At 45.6% G+C, this 21,531-nt stretch overlaps 2 protein-coding genes and 1 long non-coding RNA gene across 3 annotated transcripts; 1 reads left to right on the top strand and 2 right to left on the bottom strand.

Annotated features, from left to right (window-relative positions):
* The first annotated feature begins 1,467 nt into the window (after nt 1-1,467).
* Nucleotides 1,468-9,811, top strand: LOC124028620 (zinc finger and BTB domain-containing protein 40-like). The gene is made up of 7 exons (XM_046340641.1): nt 1,468-2,022; nt 2,183-2,703; nt 2,798-3,262; nt 3,487-3,828; nt 5,480-6,290; nt 6,404-6,625; nt 7,626-9,811. The coding sequence occupies exons 1-3, from the start codon at nt 1,874-1,876 to the stop codon at nt 2,899-2,901; spliced, it is 774 nt and encodes a 257-aa protein (XP_046196597.1). The 5' UTR covers nt 1,468-1,873; the 3' UTR covers nt 2,902-3,262; nt 3,487-3,828; nt 5,480-6,290; nt 6,404-6,625; nt 7,626-9,811.
* Nucleotides 8,196-11,841, bottom strand: LOC124028632. Its single transcript, XR_006837621.1, has 3 exons — nt 11,233-11,841; nt 10,891-10,928; nt 8,196-9,169 (listed from the first exon to the last, which is right to left on the bottom strand). It is a non-coding gene; the product is annotated as an uncharacterized LOC124028632 (long non-coding RNA).
* A 790-nt stretch (nt 11,842-12,631) lies between these two features.
* LOC124028608 (ataxin-7-like protein 2) lies at nt 12,632-20,787 on the bottom strand. Its single transcript, XM_046340636.1, has 10 exons — nt 20,630-20,787; nt 19,413-19,481; nt 18,598-18,922; nt 17,974-18,389; nt 17,674-17,756; nt 14,754-14,968; nt 14,487-14,667; nt 14,215-14,336; nt 13,178-14,042; nt 12,632-13,024 (listed from the first exon to the last, which is right to left on the bottom strand). The coding sequence occupies exons 1-10, from the start codon at nt 20,757-20,759 to the stop codon at nt 13,007-13,009; spliced, it is 2,424 nt and encodes an 807-aa protein (XP_046196592.1). The 5' UTR covers nt 20,760-20,787; the 3' UTR covers nt 12,632-13,006.
* Nucleotides 20,788-21,531: the final 744 nt, after the last annotated feature.

The following is a 21,531-nucleotide window of genomic DNA, read 5'->3' as shown; positions in this document are numbered from 1 at the left end:
TGTCCTTCAAAGATAAAGAATTAAAATCCAAATAACTACACAGATCTTCATTGTAAAGGGTTTAAACACTGTCCCATGCTTGTTCGGTGAACCATAAACAATAAATGAACATGCACCTGTGGAACAGTCATTAAGACACTAACAGCTTACAGACGGTAGGCAAAAGAAAGATGCCCAGGGTCCCTGCTCATCTGCGTGAATGTGCTTTAGGCATGCTGCAAGGAAGCATGAGGACTGCAGGTATGGCCAGGGCAATAAATTGCAATGTCAGTACTGTGAGATGCCTAAGACAGCGCTACAGACATCCTCCCTCATGTGGCACCCTTCCTGCAGGCTCATCCTGACATGACCCTCCAGCATAACAATGCTACCAGCCATACTGCTCATTCTGTGCGTGATTTCCTGCAAGACAGGAATGTCAGTGTTCTGCCATGGCCAGCGAAGAGCCCGGATCTCAATCCCATTGAGCACGTCTGGGACCTGTTGGATCGGAGGGTGAGGGCTAGGGCCATTCGTCCCCCAGAAATGTCTGGGAACTTTCAGGTGCTTTGGTGGAAGAGTGGGGTAACATCTCACAGCAAGAACTGGCAAATCTGGTGCAGTCCATGAGGAGGAGATGCACTGCAGTACTTAATGCAGCTGGTGGCCACACCAGATACTGACTGTTACTTTTGATTCTGACCCCCCCTTTGTTCAGTGACACATTATTCAATTTCTGTTAGTCACATGTCTGTGGAACTTGTTCAGTTTGTCTCAGTTGTTGAATCTTATGTTTTACAAATACCCTGATGAAGACAGCTTGGCTGTCAACGTTGGTAATTACATTTTTGCATCTGAGCTCCTAGAGTGTGCGGCTCTCTTTAATTTTCAAACATACAAATATTTACACATGTTAAGTTTGCTGAATATTAATGCAGTTGAAAGTGAAAGGACATTTTTTTTTTTGCTGAATGTGTGTGTGTGTGTGAGATATATATATATTTTTTTTTTTTTTAACTAGGCAAGTCAGTTAAGAACTAATTCTTATTTACAATGACTGCCTACATCGGCCAAACCCGGACGACGCTGGGCAAATTGTGCGCTGCCCTATGGGACTCCCAATCACGGCCGTTTGTGAAACGGCCTGCATCCGAACCAGGGTGTCTGTAGTGATGCCTCTAGCACTGAGATGCAGTGCCTTAGACTGCTGTGAAACTCGGGAGATGTGTGTGTGTGCGCACATATTTTTGTGTACTTTTTACTTTTTTTTCCTCCCCAATTGGTAGTTACAGTCTTGTCCCATTGCTGCAACTCCTTTACGGACTTGGGGCGGCAGGGTAGCCTAGTGGTTAGAGTGTTGGACTAGTAACCGAAAGGTTGCAAGTTCGAATCCCCGAGCTGACAAGGTACAAATCTGTCGTTCTGCCCCTGAACGACTGTTCCTAAGCCGTCATTGAAAATAAGAATGTGTTCTTAACTGACTTGCCTAGTAAAATAAAGGTAAAATAAAATAAAAAAGGTTGAGAACCACACAACCTCCAATACACGACTTTGTCAGTCTCTCGGTCCTAGCTTTGATGCACCTTGTACTGTCTCTGTCTTCTAGATTGGGGTTCCCAAACTTTTTCACTCGGGGGGGGCCCATCCAGCATTGGGGAACACCGCAAATATAGCTTTTGATGCTAGCAGGGTTATCGTTAGGTTGTAGCATTTAGTTTACTTTAGATTTTAGAACCATAAATGTTGGTGATAACTAGCTAGCTAATCTACTGTGTTTATATACACACACTAGATAAGAGCATTTGCTAAATGACAGAAATGTGTTGTAACGAAGCTTGCAAGTAATTTCCATATTTCCTCCTTTCCCACACCTGTGCAGCTAGACTGATTTGTAATGGAGCTGCCCAATTACACCAGGCTGCTAATGCAGCAGCTCCGCGCCCTGAGGAAGGAGGGTAAGTTCTGCGACTGCTCTATCATCGTGGGGGACACCCCCCATCGCACCCACAAACTGGTGCTGGCCGCATCCAGTCTGCTATTCAGGTTGAGTAATTAACCATTATTTTCAATAAAGCAGCGTTGTCACCTGTAGTGTCCAATGAAATAGCAATGGCCTTATTTATGAAAATTTCATAGCCTACTGAACACACATTGTAATACATATCCTACAGTACACCCACAACAAACCACTCCTCTGTCTCAGGTCTCTGCTGGAGGGCACAGGCAGCATCTGCATCGACACGGACTTAGTGTCTTCCCAGGAGTTTTCCTGCGTGCTGGACATGGTGTACACCGGAAAAATGTCCCCAGGGAAACACAACTTCACCCGCATCATCGCCGCCGCAGACAGCCTGCAGATATTCGACGTGGGCAACAAGAACATCGACACCAACCTGATGAGGCAGTTGACTACACAACCAGTCTCACCGCCACCCACTGCCACCCAATCACAGCTCAAACAGTTTCAGAGCCAGGGGGCCAAGCACACAGCTTCCCCAGTGACAGTTGCCCCTAGCATTGGAGAGTGTGGTGTGAAGATTCCCTTCACCTGGACTCCAGAGGGGACAAAGGTGGGTGAGGGAGGTTTGGAAGGTGGAGTGACCACAGAAGCCAGAGTGATCACAGCAGCCAAACCTAGCGAGTCAATGAATGTGAACGAGGACAGGAAAGAGAAGGACGGCCCATCATCTAAAACAGCTCACCTACAACTTCCAGAGAGCACAGGTGGGTTTCAATTCAAATGGAATAAAACTTTATCACAATGTTCTGTATCTGTTTTTTATGCTCAGGTGATTAAGATTGTATTTCCTGGTTGCAGCTGGCGTGGACCACCTGTCTCAGGGAGGTGCCAATATGGTTGGAGATGGAGGATGTGCAACAGTGGCTGAGAGCACTGCAGACCTGGGACGATATCGCCTCTGAGGAGAAACAGGTGAAACTTTGGCATGACTGGAAGACAGTGGTCTCTTATCTGACAGAGCACACAATTCAACACAACACTCTAGTCGTTAAAGTGTGTGTGTGTGTGTGTCGACCACTGTGTGTGTGAACCACTCTTCCACCACAGCGTTTACAGCATTATTATCTCAGGGGATACTGTCGTGCTGTGAGGGAGATCCCAGGGCTCCTGCTGTGTTCCATAGGCTCCAGAACAGAGGTGAGGGAGAAAAGGAGTATCACAGCCCAGACACTACTCACCCTGCTGGGCCTGCTCAAGGAGTTTAACCCCCATTTGGCAACACTGCTGCTTTGAAAGGAGAGAACAGCAGACAGGGAGCTAAAGGTACAGAGTAGGAGAAATAAGGGCAGTGGAATGGTTACCAGTCTGTTTCAGTTTTAGCCAACATGTTCTGGAAGACAATAACTGAGGTTGACTTAAGTGTGTTTGACTTAAGTTTGTTTATGTGATCCATCCATCTCTTTGTTGTGTTTGGATTTGTCTAGATTTCTCAGCCAACAAATTAATGATCAATCAATTCATAAATGATTTACTGCATTGATCCACAGGCTCCGAGGCTGAAGAACCGGAGGAGCAGCCCTATACACCCACTACTGTAGACGCAGACATAGCCGAGGAAGATAAGAATGAAGGAGAAGAAAGGGAGAGGAAGACTAGATCCAAGGATAAGCAATCCTTTAACAATAAGTGTGGTATGATGGCCCACACCAAGCACTGTAACATGTCCCAGGAGACCATGCTGCAGTGCCCTGAGTGCCCAGAGGAGCTGCCCACATTGCGGGCACTACAGCTCTACCGCAACAAGGCACACCCAGAGTCCAACGCCACCAAGAAGAAATGACCACAGGTGTCCTGTGATATGTGTGGCAGGACCTTCGCTCACCCCTCGGGTGAGTTGTCCTGATCAAGGCTGCGAATGTATTGTGTTGATGTAAAGGTTCTGTGTATTAAAACACTTTACATTGAAGGGGATTGACTCACCATCTTACCCACTACTTATGTATAGCAGACCTACCAGGTCTTAACCATTCTGCAGGAATACCTGCTGTGATATGTGTCTAAAGTTTCATTGATTCTGGGGATTCCTGAAAATCAAATCAAAATGTATTGGTCACATACACATGGTTAGCAGATGTTAATGCGAGTGTAGCGAAATGCTTGTGCTTCTTGTTCCGACCGTGCAGTGATATCTAACAAGTAGTCTAACAATTTCACAACAACTACCTTATACACTCAAGTGTAAAGGAATGAATAAGAATATGTACATATAAATATATGGATGAGTGATGGCCGAACAGAATAAGCAAGATGCATTAGATGGTATATAGTACAGTATATACATATGAGATGAGTAATGTAGTGTATGTAAACGTTATATAAAGTGGCATTGTTTAAAGTGACTAGGGATACATGTATTACATCCAATTATTAAAGTGGCTAGAGATTTGAGTATGTTGGCAGCAGCCACTCAATGTTAGTGGTGGCTGTTTAACAGTCTGATAGCCTTGATAGAAGCTGTTTTTCAGTCTCTCGGTCCCAGCTTTGATGCACCTGTACTGACCTCGCCTTCTGGATGATAGCGGGGTGAACAGGCAGTGGCTCGGTGGTTGTTGTCCTTGATGATCTTTATGGCCTTTCTGTGACATTGGGTGGTGTAGGTGTCCTGGAGGGCAGGTAGTTTGCCCCCGGTGATGCGTTGTGCAGCCCTCACTACCCTCTGGAGAGCCTTACGGTTGTGGGCGGAGCAGTTGCCGTACCAGGCGGTGATATAGCTCGACAAGATGCTCTCGATTTGAGAATCTGTAAAAGTTTGAGTATTTTTGGTGACAAGCTAAATTTCTTCATCCTCATGAGGTTAAAGATGCGCTTCTTCTTCACCACGCTGCCTGTGTGGGTGGACCATTTTGTTTGTCCATGATGTGTACGCCGAGGAACTTAAAACTTTCCAGCTTCTCCACTACTGTCTCGTAGATGTGAATAGGGGGGTGCTCCCTCTGCTGTTTCCTGAAGTCCACGATCATCTCCTTTGTTTTGTTGACGTTGAGTGTGAGGTTATCTTCCTGAACCAAGGGCCCTCACCTCGTCCCTGTAGGCCGTCTCGTTGTTGTTGGTAATCAAGGCTACCACTTTAGTGTCGACTGCAAACTTGATGATTGAGTTGGAGGCGTGCGTGGCTACGCAGTCATGGGAGTACAGGAGAGGGCTGAGAACGTACCCTTGTGGGGCCCCAGTTTTGAGGATCAGCGGGGTGGAGATGTTTCCTACCCTCACCTCCTGGGGGCAGCCCGTCGAAGTCCAGGACCCAGTTGCACAGCAAGCGCACAGAGCACTTTGAAGAGAAGCCGTTTGCGTGTGAGGAGTGCGGGGCCAAGTTTGGGGCCAACTAGTCACCTAAAGTTATTTCAAAGTTAGATGTATTTATTTTTTACATTTCTATAAATGTCTTTGTTTTCACCCTCCTCTCTCTCCCCCACCCTGTCTCCAGACATCTCAGAGCTCCATGACTGTCATAAATGTCATCTGACTTTTCCCTCGTTGCAGGACCACTGGAAACACATCCAGGAGTGCCACCCCAAGGAGTTCCACCAGTGTCCTGAGTGCAACAAGATGTTCACCAACCCCGTCCTGCTGGAGAAACACATAGCTGTGCACGCTGGGGGAACACCATACAGCTGCAAGCTTTGCCAGAAGTCCTACCAGAAGTCCACACATTGGCCTATAGCACACACACCTTTATTCTCATGCTTTACTATTAAAGGATGAGTTGGTAAAGCCTTGTGCTTGCAACGCCAGGGTAGTGTGTTCGAATCCCAGGAACACCCATATGTAAAATGTATGCACGCGTGACAAAGTTTCTTTGGATAAAAGTGTCTGCTAAGTAGAATATATTATATTACTTATCATATCTTTCCGCACACAACAAATGTCAGGCCTGTGGTATCATAACCGTACCAGCCACCCAGAGGTGTTTGCAGGACAGACCCACCGACAGCTCTAGTCTCTGATGCAGTGCAGCGTATGTTGTAAGTTCTTCCCTAGTGCCAGGAGCCTGGCCAAGCACCAGAGGAACCCAGGTGAGGACACCCACAGCTGGGGAGAGACCCAGGAAAGGCTTTCAGACCTAACCTACCCTACCCTATCCTGTCCATGCTATTACATTACAACCCCCCCTTTTATTTGCTTGGGTACCCAACTGACATAATATCTTCTTGTTGTTGGTTTAGTGTTGTCCATCCCTGTTAAGGAATATGCCATTTGGGGTGTATTATGTATTCCTTCCAATCCCTTGTGTCTCCTAAGGGCATGTTTGATTCTGACGTGCTGCTGGTGGGGAATCCAGACCTGCCATCAGGTAAGAGCTGTGATGTCTTACTGCTATACTCCTAACATACAGTTCTATCTGTCTGTGGCCGTGTCTGCTCTCTGTGCATGTGTATTGAGCTCTTCTCCTCTGTATCCTCCCAGACTCATCAGTGGTGAAGTGCCTGTATTGTCCCAGCCTGTTCCACCAGCGAGGCTGAGATGCAGGAGCACGCCAGCACCGAGCATTTCAGCCAGGAGGGGGCAGTGTTCAGCTGCTCTCTCTGCCTGCTGGTCTGCCCCTGCCAGCTGTAGCTCCAGGAGCACTTGCTCTCCTGCCACATAGAGGTGCTAGAGGAGCAGGAGCAGGCCTCCAGCTCCCAGATGGTAAAATGCATCCTAAATCAATCCTTAAAACTCTAACCCCTAGGGACTTCCGAAAGGGTTGAATAGGGGTAATGGCCCCATCTATCCCTCTGATAGACTAAGTGTAATTTTTCACCGTGTAGAGCCCCACAGTGAAGGTGTCATAATATCCATAAAATCTAGTTGTCAAACAGGAAAATGGTTCCAATCATTTTTCCACCATTCATTTTCCCCATAGACTATTTTAGAAAGGCTTCAAATAAGGCCTGTTTCGTGTAGATTTACCCTGGTGTGACGTTTTGATAACCATGTAAATCTCTCTCGGACAAGGTGACCTTTTTCAATATATTTGGTTCCATTTACTCTGATTCAAATGCAATTGGCATCAAAATAGACATCAATACAAAATTAAGTCCCTGCAAGGTCCTGCATGTCATCTCTAGCTGACACCTTTGCTAACAGGTTTCACAAGACAGTTCACAGAATTGTCCATTTAAAGAAATTTAGACAACTTATTCGTTACTACATTAAACTAACGTTTGATAGTTAATCCAGAGATTCTTAGCTTTGTCTAAATTCGGCAGTCTCGCCCAGATTATCATGGCATTTGTAGTTCTTTATGATCGCCACATTAGCAGCTAATCATAGTTTCATTTTTGGGGGGTAAATACATGCCTATAATGTTAAAAGACACCTTGTCCTAGAGAGATTTACACTGTTATCAAAACGTTACGCCAGGGTGAGCCGATAAAAATATTTCCTGTTTGACCACTAGGTTTTATGGGTATCATGACTCATACTATGGTACTCTATTGCTTAGAATATCCAGAGCACTTAGTCAAGCGTGTATACATTTATTTTAACATATGGGTGATCTACACTATTGAATAGGGATTGGGATGACGGGGTGGCTTTGGCTCTAGGCGCTCCTATATGTTTTCTCCTATCTCATACAGTATATCTATGTTAGTAACTATGGGAAGATAGTGAAATGTGAATGACATGTCATTCCTCCTATTAGGTGATTGAGACAGAGGACACTGCTGGTGGGGCAGAACAAGTGATCTCTATGGACCAATCCCATCAGGTGTTTGTTGCCCTGGGAGACGGAGAGGATGGTCTCTCAAGCACGGAGGTGGTGATGGTTAACCTGGAGGACCTACTGAACGGAACTGTCACCTTTATATGTGGAGGTGTCCTCTGACCCCTAGTCTCTACTTCCTGGAGAAGGAGGAACTGTCCTAGCAATAGTGGCAGCTTGGAATGAATGAAACAAACTTGACACTGGCAATGCCACTGGTTTTGTATCCTGTAATAGCTGTAAATATTGAGATGGTGTGTACGCTTATACACTAAGTGACAAAGCGTAACCTTTGAACCCTCAGGATTGGTGTCTTTGTATTAATAATCACTCTGTTATTTATTTCCTTTTGAACTGGCGTGTGAAGCCTTGCTGTATGAGTGTTGTACACGGTTGGTTGATCAATCTGTGAAATCCAGCACCGTATCAGGTTTTTTAAAACACTACTTTCCAGAACCTTTAAATAATATTTACAAACAATAGAATTATTCCTCAAACAAATAATGGGATTCAAGGTTTTTATTGAGACACAACACATCAGCAGGTTCACAGCAACCTTAGTTGTCTATTGCAGCAAGCTTACATTAATGGTTCACTAGACGGAATCATAGCGCAGCGTTAGTCAGTCTGGTGTATATACACGCTTGACTGAGGAGGTATGTGCCTCCTTAAAACGAACCCAAATTACTGACCATTAATATATACTCACCTTGTTCAATGAACACACTTGGGGTCGATGTTGCCGTCACATTTACATTACATTTAAGTCATTTAGCAGACGCTCTTATCCAGAGCGACTTACAAATTGGTGCATTCACCTTATGACATCCGTCAAACACAGATCTATATATGATTAGATTTCCCCTACCTGATATTAATGCTAACAGGGGGCTGAGAAAATATCTACTGCTGGATCAGTGGTTAGTGGTCACTTGTTATGTGCAAATTTACATAATTATGTTCCGGCCCCCTGACAATTTGCTCTGACAAAAAAACATTCCGTGGCTCAATCTAGTTGCCGACCCCTGAAAAAATGGTTGGTAAAATACACATCCACATAGCTGCTCTGCTCACAACCACACATTCAGGTTGATACACAGTAAAGTAGGTACTGTATTCCCTTAAACCATCCAGATACAGTAGTGTCTCAGAGCATCTAGAGAAACAGACGAAGCAAAGGAGACGACTTCAGTTACATCTGCTCTGTCCCAGTAGTGGTCCGCTTTCATAAGCCTCTCAGGGCTGGTCCCATACAAGGTCATCAGGATACAATGGCCACACCCAGGTGTTTATAGGTGTGTCAGCACAACAAACTTTGTCTCCAGTTAGTTGATTGTATATGTACTTGTGTAAGACTGAGTGCCAGGTTATAATCTTTCAAGATACCTAGTATGTATATCTGTGTCCAGTGGTGGTGGTGCCTGGAGTGGTAGTGGGTTGGCAAGAGCATGGCACTTCCACAGCCAGGGTTGTGGGTTTGATTCCTGGGGAAAACCATACATAAAATGTATACACACACGACTGTAAGTTGCTTTGGATAAAAGTGTCTGCTAAATGGCATATACTATATTATATACAAATATGAGAAACAGTGACATACTCTGAATGACTTAAAATGATAAATCTCATATTAGTCTTTCACACTCTGTGCCAGTAGGCTCATAGTAGGCCTACTACTGAAACAAACATGAGTCTGTCATTCACAGGTTTCAGATATATTTTTAAAGCTAAACATTCTGATCTGATCCATCAGCCATTGATAGTCTTATACCTTCACTACACTACTTTCATATGCAATGTGGGGATTAAGGAGTATACGCAATGCCCACTGAAAAATACCTGGGCATATACCGGCTTATACCCTCCACTACACCATTGTCTGGGTCTATCTTTTAAGATACCAAATATGTACAAGTAACTGCCAAAATAAAAGTGGAAACACTTGAGTAATGAGGGACACAAAGTATATTGAAAGCGGGTGCTTCCAAACAGGTGTGGTTTCTGAGTTAATTAAGTAATTAAAATCGCATCATGCTTAAGGTCATGTATAAAAATGCAGTGTGGGCCATTATTTTGGCAACCATGGCTATGCGGGGGGCATAGAATGACAATTCCCCCATCCACAAGGCATGAGTGGTCACTGAATGGTTTGATGAGCAAGACAACAATGCAAATTAGGAGAGGAAGTCAAGTCATCGTTATTTCTTGTTTGCCATTATAGCTAAGATCCAATGGTGGTTATTGGTGAGAGTGGAGATGGGCTCCATCTGAGGGATTGGGACGGGTGGCTGGGAGGGGATCAGTCATTTCCCTGAAGGATGTGTGATGCCTCTTCACTCATCTCACGTCGGTCTTTCGGTGGACCTATTCTCCCCAAGTAGAGCCCCGCCAGCCACTATACTTTAATTCACAAGGTATTATAAACTGACCACAGTATTTAAAGATGCACTATGCAGAAATCGCACCGCCATTTCCTGGTTACTAAAATTCTAATAGTTATTATTTCAGTTTAAGTGACAAAACAAGCAAGTATAGTGTAGAGAATAACTGTACTATATTTTCCATAACCAAAGATGTTGAATTTCCAGCTGTTTGAAGCTGGCGTACAAAACCAAAAGTAAGACAGAAAACCGAAACTTAAAAAACAGGAAGCATAGAAAGAGCACATAGAACAGATCTACTGCTCCTTAGATTTGCTTTCAAATAAAATGATAGATCTTTAACTCATATTTCTTTGTGAATTTTGTCAGGTCACCCAAACAGTTACATATTTGCAGCTTTAAGTGGCAGTCTTTTGCCAATGTATTTACAATGACATAATCCAGTCTTTTGGTACATTAGGAGATGAGTTAGAGTTTATAAGCCCTAAAAAGGCACAAAGTACAAAGAAGTACTTGCTTTATGTCTTTGGTGTGTTCTCTGTTAAATGTTTGTTCAGCCTACATGTTCACACGTTCTTTGTCACTGGAGATGTACTCTACTGTATGTGCGAGTCCACATCCTAGGATGCATACTTGGTATCTAAAAAGATAGACATAATGTTGGTATACATGTCACAGCAGAAATAAGATGTGTCATAGAGCTTCATCTGCCACAGTGACATTACCTAAAACTACTACAACTAGACGTAGCTGCTATTTTGGTATAGTAGTACACTTCAGCCAGTGTTTGTGTGTGTCATGTTTATGCCATTAGGATCACTTACTGCACTAGACATACAAACAGGATGCCAGGAAAAGAGACCTGAAACACAGATGCATTGTTTAAATGTAGGTTGCTACTGTAGTCATCAACCCTAGTTCTTGGGATCAATGCTTTGCTGGTTTTTTCTCCAGCCCAGCACCAGAGCAGCACTCTGATAATTGATCAACTGATACTTGATCAATACTTGTGATGCTTTCGTGCTGGTGTGGAACAAAACCCACCAGTTCCCCAGGCCTGCAGGTTTTGTGCTGAAGAAAGGTTAGGATGTCATGTCAATAGAGCAACAAATTACTGTTGTATGACGCCAATACAGTTAGTAGCGACAGACATTTAGGGTACTCACTTGTTCCAGACAGTAGTGAAATCAGCACAGTGAGACCAAAGGCAATAACATGGGCAGCGATCACGGCGACCCTCCGCATCCACACATGGAGCCAGAACTCGCTCATCCCCAGGCCCTCGCCGACCGGGCTGTACTCCACATCAGCCCGCATCTCCCCTCGGCTATTTGATAGCATTCAGACTGACTGTACAACGACAAACCGACGGTCTCTGTACAGTTGCAGAAACATGGTGAATAGTTCGAAGATGAATATGATCAGTTATTCTTCTTTAACCCTTGGCGCCAGTTTACCTGTGACCGCGCTGGAGACTCGAACGTTAGCGCTGCAACAATGTCACAAACTGTTGACCAAAACATCACAAGAAAACGATGTCGCGAAACGAGACATGCAGTCTCTTCAATGGATTAGTCGAAACTCGACAGTAAATCCCCTCCGTTTAAGAGATTATGAAAGGGCAGCATTTTCCCGTTCCGCACCTCCATAGACTAAATCAAATTCCATTCCGGTCAATTTCATTCCGGGACATCCCGCAGACAACAAACCGCTTAAATCTAGCAACCACTTTTAGTCCTGCGCAATTAAAATTATACTGTACAACTACTGGTTCAAATCGATCAGGTGGGTTCTTCAATCCACTTCCTGGGCATGACCAATTGGTGGATAAGACATTTTACAGGTTTGCACTAGATTGCACAGCCAAAGTCAAAATGGCTATATCGTAATAAATCATTCATGAAAACAAAAACGAACTTTTTGGACTTAATATTAAGTTAGTATGGTGGTTAAGGTTAAGTTTAGGTTCAACATCACATTTTAGGAAGATAAAATGTAGAAATGGGCTGGGCTAATGACTGTGGCAACTAGTGACGACCTTTCAGAGGCTTGGAGAAAGAAACATCGCGACCTCAGATCAGGGAGACATCCGGTACTTCAGCAGCACGAGCCGGTATCCTACCAGGAAGAGCGCGCATTGTCCTAATTGCACGCACTCGTTATAATACGTAACGGTTGATATGAACGAGGATGAGTAAAATGTGTCTATATCATATAAAAAACACAACCTCTCAAAAGGGAGTGGCCCCAATAGCATTGTCATGACGTGAAGGAATGCAGTCCATTGAGCGATAAAATGTTATCTGAGCGCTCCTTGACGCAAAGGTGTGTCGCCTACCCTAATGGTCTGTCAATACTAAATATACAGGCATCATACAACAGTAATTAGACAATACAGTGAGATATTATATTATTATTATTATAATTTCTCAGACTTCCATGCTTGTATAAAATAAAACGGTATTTGGGACACAGAAGTATCTGTCAAGGGTGCAATAAATAATTTTTGGGTAACCCCGCTCCTCCTATACCAGCCTCATAATAAAGGAATGGCCACAACTTCAAGCAAGTGTAAAGGATATTTTTAATCAATTTTTATAAACCAACATATTTATTTAGCAGCATAACCAGAAGGTCTTGAGGTATTTCTAAATTCATACACAGAAATTCACATGTCCCCTTTGTCCTGCACACACTCACCAACAGCAGCAGCAAACTTACACACCGACTCAGGAACTGAACACATAACTCATACATTATTGGTCATAAGCACTCTCGCTCACACACACACACAGGAGTCAAAAGACATACACACAAACATTGGCTTGAATATCAAGTCACACACACACATCTCTTGAGTCCTGTAGCCACAGTCTGAGGCATGATGTCTGACAGCACAGGCAGGGCTGACTCCCTCAGTAGCTTGTAAGGCAGGCACTCTTAATGGTGCAGTTTTGGCTGTGGAGAGAGCAGGAAGACGACAGTCAAATGGCTGCTTTATAGTCACAAAAACTAGGATAACATAACATAATTTGTACCATATGTAGATAAGGAATATGTTATATAATTGTAAATTGCAACATATTACTTATAACAACTGCCTCAACCCACCTTCTGTGTGCCCATTTTCTTCTCCACCCCACCAGGCAGTGTTCCCCCCTTACTGTCCTTCCAGGGGTAGAAATTGGAGTGAGGGGAGGAGGGCAGGCGGTGCGGTTTGGAGGGGGGAGAGGGTTCACTGCTGCCCCCCTTGCGTTTCTTCCCCAGACCCCTGTGGTCGTACGCCGTCGCCCCCCTCCCGTGCAGTCCTGAGTCCCCCCTGCGGAAGTGAGGATCGGGTGGGGAGGAAGTGTGTCCAGAGGGTGGGTGTGTCCGTTTAAACAACCAGGCAGATGCTGGTGAATGGGGCTCCGAGGGGGATGGCTGGGGGCGGGGTTTGCTGCTGGGGGAGAGGGTGCCATTGGTCTGGCTGTGAGGGGTGGGCCGGGTGGTCTTAGAGGAACTGGTTGGGGGCCGTCTCCGATCCTGTAGGATGATAGAGTTCCTGTCTGGGCCGGAGTGCTCACTCTCCTGTGATGGGGCTTCACGTTTACTGAGTGCTGCTGCTGCCGCCTCCTCCTCTCTGAGTCTCAGTTGCTGCTTGCTGGGTCGCCCCACCGGGTTCTTGGGCCTTCCGGGACCTAGCGGTCGCCCTGGACCTGCCTCGCGGACAGGAGGGGGCGCAGGGGCTACAATATGGCTGCCACTGCCACTGGAATTCTCTGATTGGTTAATGGCTGTGGAGTGGGAGGCGATTTGTAGGCGTGTCTCCCTCCCTGGTCCATGGGAGGAAGGCCTGAGGGATGGGGTGGTTCTGTGGCTTCCTGTCCTGACTTTAGAATGTAGAGAGGAAGAGAAGGATGAGGAGGGAGAGGAAGAGGAGATGCTCTTCACAGAGGGACTTTGGGACTGGAGGTCTGATGCTTGAGGTATTTTCCTGCAGAGAGAAAATATATCTGTATTAGATCCAGACAGAAAACTACAATACAATACTTTGTCCAGAGAGGAAACAATCAGGAAAAGAGCACTATGTAGCCGTTATGCCAAACTGTTACACCAGTAGACCTCGTATACAGCTCTCACAGGACAGACATTGAAAGAAATCTTACTTCCAGAGGTGTGCGCTGATGTGCTGCTCCACCATGGCATTGAGCGCCGACCGAAGGTGGTGGAGCCGCCGGTCAAAGGTGTACACACCATGACCCATCACATAACTGCCAAACGAACACCCCTAGGTAGAGGACAAGAGACCGAGCACGGGGAATTAGGGGAGTGATAACACGGCTCGTGTTGGCAACATTCTTGCATTGTACAGCTGTCAAAGGGTCAACACACTGCAGTAATAATACTAGGAGTAGTTGTTGACATCCTGTAATCTTACCGCGGCTGGTTTAGGGTGCCAAGAGGAGGAGGGGTATTCGATTGGTTCCTCGGGCCCCTCTCCCTCGCTCTCATCGCTGGAAATGCGCCCATGGGTGAGGGGTGATGGGGCTTGGGTGCTACCCTCCTCTTGACAAGGTTTTTCCTCCTCTGGAGCACTCTCTGAAGAAGCCCTGGATCGACTGAAGACAGACATTCATATTTGGACCACATCTACCACAAGACCTTTACTATGATTTGACCACAGTTGATAACATTAGTCCTCCACCTGAAGGCAGGGTTGTTGGTGAGGGGCCTCCTGCAGTGTGGGGGTGCTAGGGGGTCCCTCTGGGCCTCTGGGCTGGGGGACCGGCATGAGCCACTCCCCTCCTGGGTCTGAGCGCCCCGCTCACGGATCCGGACACCCGTCTTCAGCTCGGTCACCAGCTGGTCAAAGTTTTTACTCCGACCAGAAACCTTCCTCCGCTGGTGAATAGAGTGAATCTAAGGAGAAGAGAAAGAAACAGACGAGGGAGACAAACTACACATTAATCCTTGTTTTGTTGATCAAATGTATTTCTTACACAAAGATTTGGTCAACTTCAAAAAAATTACATTCTGCCTGTGCTTCTAGTACGGTGAATAAATGGGTGATGCTGTCCAAACTCCCTTCTGTTTTTTAAATGAAAACTATAGCACCCAGCCCCTATGACAGCCAAGTCCTAGGAACTCCCGATGGTCTGAAATGAGTGATTGTAACCAATCTAGTTCACACATTTTAGGATATTGGTAAATCTGTTCTCTCATCAACACATTCTGAGGCACAGATGGGTCTGAGACATGGTGGGATTCATTACCATTTAACTGTGCTGCTAGAGATGACCTGAATCACATAACATACACCTGAGACAATCTGTTCAGAGCAGCACAAGGGTTGGGGATGAGGGGAAGACCTGGCTTTGGTACTTCAAAGCAGACAGGAAACTGGAGCCTAAACCACCATGAGAGATTTGTAGAAAGCACTTAAAAAGAGGCAACATTTCATCAACAATATGTAGGTATAACAGCTGATGGCAATAGACTGCTGTATCAAATAGTCTTGGTAAAGAGATGAAGAAAGATAGTGTAGCTGTCTGAACGAGAAGCGAGGCAGTCTGAACGAGGCCACCTGAACGAGGGAGGGATGCCGTTTCCTCAGGTCCTTTCCTTTCTCTTTCCATTTCCTTTACATGGGGTTCTCTGCTCCTGCCTACACGTGACCCCTCTTTGCACTGAGCGACACGGCCGGGTTCCTCTTTTAGACAAACCAGCAGCCTGCGCGACACACACACACTTCCTGTGCTCCCAGCTCTAGACAGTGGCCATGTGAGTACTTTGACAAAAGCCTCATCTGAACTTGAAGTAATCACTGACCTAACATGGCGGGATGGGTGAAAGTAAGGTTTCTACTACTTTGCAGTCACCGTCCCATTCATGTCAGATCAGTGATTTTAATAACGAAAGGAGGAGGTCGTAGCACTAACTACACCAGGGCTCTAGGACTAGGGGTCATATTTAATTCCACAATGTCCTCAATGCCCTACACAAAATACCCCTTCCCTTATATGGCAGATTCTTCAAATATGAAGGCAACACCATAATCACGAAGCAACATTATATTTAGACGGAGTGTATTATGCTGCTATAGCAACAAATTGCTGAAGTGTAGACAACAGGAGACAGGTGAGAGGAAGAGAAAATAACGTAAAATGGAGAGAAATTAGTCACCCTCATAATCCAAAAGGGGCACTCCACAATTAGGCCTACTAACGTCATCCATTTTTTGTTTAAAAGTGTCTGTATGAAATCCCTGCCCAATGTGACATCATAAATGGAAGTAATTACTATGTTACCCACTGGGTACTAGTTTTGAAGGTGACCATTATCATTGGAGCTCCTCCTATTATCATAGGATAGTAATAATAACCTAGATATCTCTTATCTGTGTCTGATAGTTCCCCTTTTCTAAATGTGCCAAATCGTCACAGAAAAATCATAGAGCCAAGTTATTACTCTCCAGTGGTGTAAAGTACTCAAGTAAAAATACTTTAAAGTACTACTTAAGTCGTTTTTTGGGGTGTCTGTATTTTACTTTACAATTTTTATATTTGATAACTTTTACCGTACTACAATCCTAAAGAAAAAAATGTGTACTTTCTCCTACATACATTTTCCCTGACACTCAAAAGTACAATTCACACACTTAAAGAGAACATCCCTGGTCAGCTCTACTGCCACTGATCAGGCAGACTCACTAAACAAATGCTTTGTGTGTAAATTATTCATTTAATAGGATCTCCTTATTCATCTCCGTGGGCCTAATAGTAAAGAATTGTTGTTGAACATGTATTACCTTTTAATGTGGCATTAACATAAACAGCTGTTTTAATCTGATTGCCAAGCAAACACTTCAAAAGGTTCCCTGCGCACGTTCGTCCACCTGAAAATAATTTCCACAGCCATACAGTGCACCTGCCATTTGAAGAATGTAAAGAGACATATAACAGAACACAAATAAGTGTAAGGGATGACATTGACATTCAGTCTACACTTATAACGTGAATTGATGCATCCACTGTCCTCACGTGTCTCGGTCACGCGTCTCTGCCTTCGCAAAATGTTACTGTTATCGTTGAACCACCTCGCATTTTGGAGCCCATTCCACAAGTTTTCCGGTACATTTGCAAATGTTCATGCGGTTGACATGTGGTAATGATAAATAGTGTAACAGCCAACAGTGGTAATTGTTGTAACAGGCTCATGTTCAACCAGTATGGCATTATTTCTTCTACTCGTCTCAGACTTACTTTCACACCCAGTGTTGCCAATGTAGCGACTTTGTCACTGTATTTAATGTGTTTTCAGACCCCTCCAGCGACTTTTATTGGTAAGAGGCTAGTGACAAATTCCACTACCTTTCAGGCTGCCTTTGGGAAGTTGACACTGAAGATTTCTATGGTTTTGATAGCATTTAGAGACTTTTCCCACTAAATTCTGCCGCAAACGAGTGTCACAGCCATGGTGCACAAGGTGTGTGTGAGTGTGTGTGGGGAGGCGCTGAAGGAGAGAGGGCAAAATTGGTGCTGTGACGTCATCGCTAGGACAAGAAGAGGGGACTGGGATAGGGGAGGAGAATGAGAGCTTACATGAGAGGGTGAGTGTGAACTTACATTGCAAGTTAGGAGACGAGTGCAGACTTTCTTCCTCTCGGAGTCCAGTACTCCGCAGTGCTTGTCAAGATCACACTCTCTCCCTGGAGATGACAGGAAGAGAAGAGTGTCTTAATAGCAATCAAACGGCTGTGAATCAATAGTCTACACTAGCTTCCTTTCTTTGTGTCCTTTCCTCTTTGATCACTAGTCTGGTAAGATGTCACTATTTTAAAACCAATCTATTCAAGAGACTCTTGACCCAACAAACAGGTTCAGAGGGGGAGGCTTGTCTCTCTTTTAAAAAAAAAGGAAACTCACTGGAGGCCACTTTGTTGTAAGGTCTTGGTCCACGGAGATGGCCAGGGAGGGTAGGGACCATTATGGCCTCCTTCCTCTGAGTGTGTGTCCTCTCACTGGTGGAGGGCCGGCCGGCTGGGGTGGTGGAGAGCCGGACAGTGGAGGGCCGGTCGGGCGGGGGGGTGGTGGAGGGCCGGCCGGGCGGGGGGGTGGTGGAGGGCCGGGCGGTGGAGGTGGTGGGCCGACTGGGCGGGGTGGTGGAGGACCGGCTGGGCGGGGTGGTGGAGGACCGGCTGGGCGGGGTGCCTCCATGGGGCCACGGTGGGTCTCTGAGTGAGGGAGGTGGGGAGCTCAGGGGAGGCTCCAGGGGTGGAGGCTGCTTGAACACAGCTGATTCAGAATGGCCGCTGTGGGGGCTCTTATCCAGGTGAGAGTGGCTGAAGGGTAACGAGAGAATGAGAACATGGTCAGATGTTTAAAACACGGAAATTAATAATCAGAATACATTTACAAAATACATCTCAGATGGTTATGGATACAATAAGATGGTTTCACCATGGAAAATAGAGAAAGATCACCCCCATTATCCAATCCCCCCCTCGTACTCAACGCCCACCCTTGATCCATCTAGCCCTTCCCTCTTACCCTACTCCTTCCTTGGGGGGCTTGGTGTGTCTGAACTGTGGGGGTGTGGATGGGGATGGGGGGGCTGCTCTTGGTGCCCCAGTCCCTTGCCTCCTCCCTTCCCAGGATGAGGTTGCGTGGGCAGAGGATGGGGAGTGGCTATGGCGGGGGCGCTGCTGGGGTGCTGGAGGGGTGGAGCGGAGGGGGGCGTACAGTTTGCTCAGAGGGCCGTGTCTCCTCTCACAATGCTTCTCAAAGGCCTGGGGCTTGACCACCTGGCCACAGTGGCTACACACCACCAAGTAGAAGTCATCTTGGCCCGGGTAGTGGCCGAAGATGGACATGTCTGGTGGGTGGGGAGCAAGAGGAGGAACAGGTGGTGAGAAATCACAAAGAAAGTATGTATAGACACACACACACACACACACACACACACACACACACACACACACACACACACACACATCACAGTGTCTCCCTCTCCGCGAAACACAGGAACAAAAGCAGGCAGACAAACACACACGAGGCAGCGTCTGTTAGACATCTGCTGCTGCAGACTGCCAGGCTGGTTGCCAGAGGGCACCTGGGTACAGAGAACAGTGCCCCCCAACCCCAAATTAATCTCTTAAGACACTCACGAGCACGAAAGGAAGAGAAATCAAATATGGAAAGACACACACACAAACACATTGTTTGGGACACACAAACACACACTTTGTGCTGCAGAGGCATGTTCGGCTGTGGCAAGCTAAGATGCCCGGATTAGTAATGTTAGAGGTAAATCTAAACCGAAGTATGAAGGATGTAATCTTACAAGCGTCCCAAAAAATACTTACCTTCCTTCCTAAGAGACATTGCCTCGGCTGCTTTCTTCCCATTCTTGCTGCAGTCATCTCCATCAGAGCCTGAAAACAGAGACTGTGACTGAGGTGTACATACAGGATACACATGCAAGGCTAGTGTAGTAACCTTTGGGTGCCTCTCAATAGCCAAGAGGTGGTTCCTCCATTACATCTTCCTTTGATCCACAATGATCTGAAAGGCAGATCAAGTGAAAACAACATGGAAAACAAACACCTTTGCCAGTTCAGTTCTTCAACATCAGTGGATAAGGGAAGAGGAGATGAGGGAAAGACACTATTAAGAGTCATCCCCTTGTCTGTGTTGACTAGACAGGAAGTCAGGAGCAGAACCTGGACCTCTGGTCTCGCAACTGGCACACAGATCAGAGATAAGCAGCAGGTACAGGTTCCATACAGGATGTATATATATAGGAATTCACTCAGTGTGGACGTAAATTTTGAAGAAACCTGGTTAAGTGACTTCATTTTGTATGGTGAATTTGACACTTAAATTAGGCTCGAATATGATATTTGACCTAATACACGTGTGAACTGATGAAATTATGTTCATTCACACACACTTGGAGCTTTGAAGACACGGATCTCGCCTGGCAACTAAAAATCGAATACACAGTATTTCCAAAAACTGTTGTTTTATTAGGTTCACGTCACCATTCCATCAATCGATAACTCAAAATACGCCCTGAAATAAAAAGCTAGATTACCTAAATGTTACATGGTGGAAACAGCATCAGACTCCTCCTTCGTCACCGGTGTCTATCATACTGCTAGAAGTATTAGCTTAGCTTCATTGCTAATACGGCTAGCTAGCTTTCCATGGCAAGAAGTTGCTCGCCCAACCATCGCTACAACTAATACAAGATGCATTCCGCTGTAGGGCCATAGTTTTATTTAGGTGTGTGCCGTTGTAATGAGAGAATATTGTCAAATGGTTGCCATGGTCTGTCTGTGTACATAAAACGACATAACGAGGATCAAATAGAAACGATTATCACTTATTTTATGAGAAGACGGCGAATGCGCTAGGACCTGGGAGAGAGCAACACGTTAGCCTCCCAGCGCTAGGACCCAGCCGGGTCTTTGTTTGGGTAACATGGTTAAGGCTGCCGCCCGTTTCCTCGAAAATAACCCTCAACAGAATGACCATCGGTTTGATATCTAACAATACCAATGTCAAAGTGCTCCCTTACCTTCCGACGCAGTCACACTGGCTCTCTCGGCCCAGGCGCTCCAGCTTTCGCCCACGAAATCATCGAGACTAGGCACCCGCCGTTCCAGAGCAGCCATTACTTTTACTGCGCGTTCACGCACCGCCATCATCACTGCGCGGCAAGTGACTTACGTCATAATCCGCGTTCACGACAGGGATGGGAAGTACCTGCGTGCGCATTCATGAAATGCCCGCATGTACCTGTCGAGGTCACTTGACTCTCTTCAGTGTTTACGAATGTTATGGACGAGATGGAAAGGCCTTGCTATTTCAAGCTCTGTTGTACTTCACTAGTAAACTTAAAACTGAAATATACAAAGGTAGGGTGGCCAGCCCAGATTGGGTCCCCTGGGGTGCATCCACAACTCCAGTCCTTGAGGGCCACAGTCTGCTGGTTTTGGTCTGTCATGCACAGTTCAATGCCACAAAATGACCAGGCATTGCTTCTAGTTTCTCAGCTAACCACGTTTTTAGCAATCTGGTGCCTGACCGTACAGTCAATAAACTGGCGTGCAAACATTGGTTGAGGCATGCAACGTCTATACGTTATTTTAAAAGCATGGGAACCGGTTGATAACGTTCCAGACATTTTTTTTCCAGTACAAAAAAACAACAAAAAAAAGCACCTATGCAAAGACCTCCCTGTCACTCAAACTTATTCCAGTGTCTGCCTGCCAGCTGAAAATCTTTGCCAGCATGTGCAGGCTTTTTGTTTAGTTTAGATGTAGATACAAAAGGATTTATGGTTGGGACTGAGCATGAAATTGTGCCTTCTAGTCATATGAAGGAAACAGTACCCTTGTGCCCCCAAAAAAGCATTGTTACAATTACTTTGCAGCCATAGTTATATGAAATACAATAGTACCATCTTGTGGCTACAAC

This window comes from Oncorhynchus gorbuscha, linkage group LG03 (assembly GCF_021184085.1).
Source record: "Oncorhynchus gorbuscha isolate QuinsamMale2020 ecotype Even-year linkage group LG03, OgorEven_v1.0, whole genome shotgun sequence".
NCBI classification, from domain to species: Eukaryota; Metazoa; Chordata; class Actinopteri; order Salmoniformes; family Salmonidae; genus Oncorhynchus; species Oncorhynchus gorbuscha.
The sequence above is the reverse complement of the archived record's forward strand: the minus strand, read 5'-3'. Positions and strand labels throughout refer to the sequence as shown.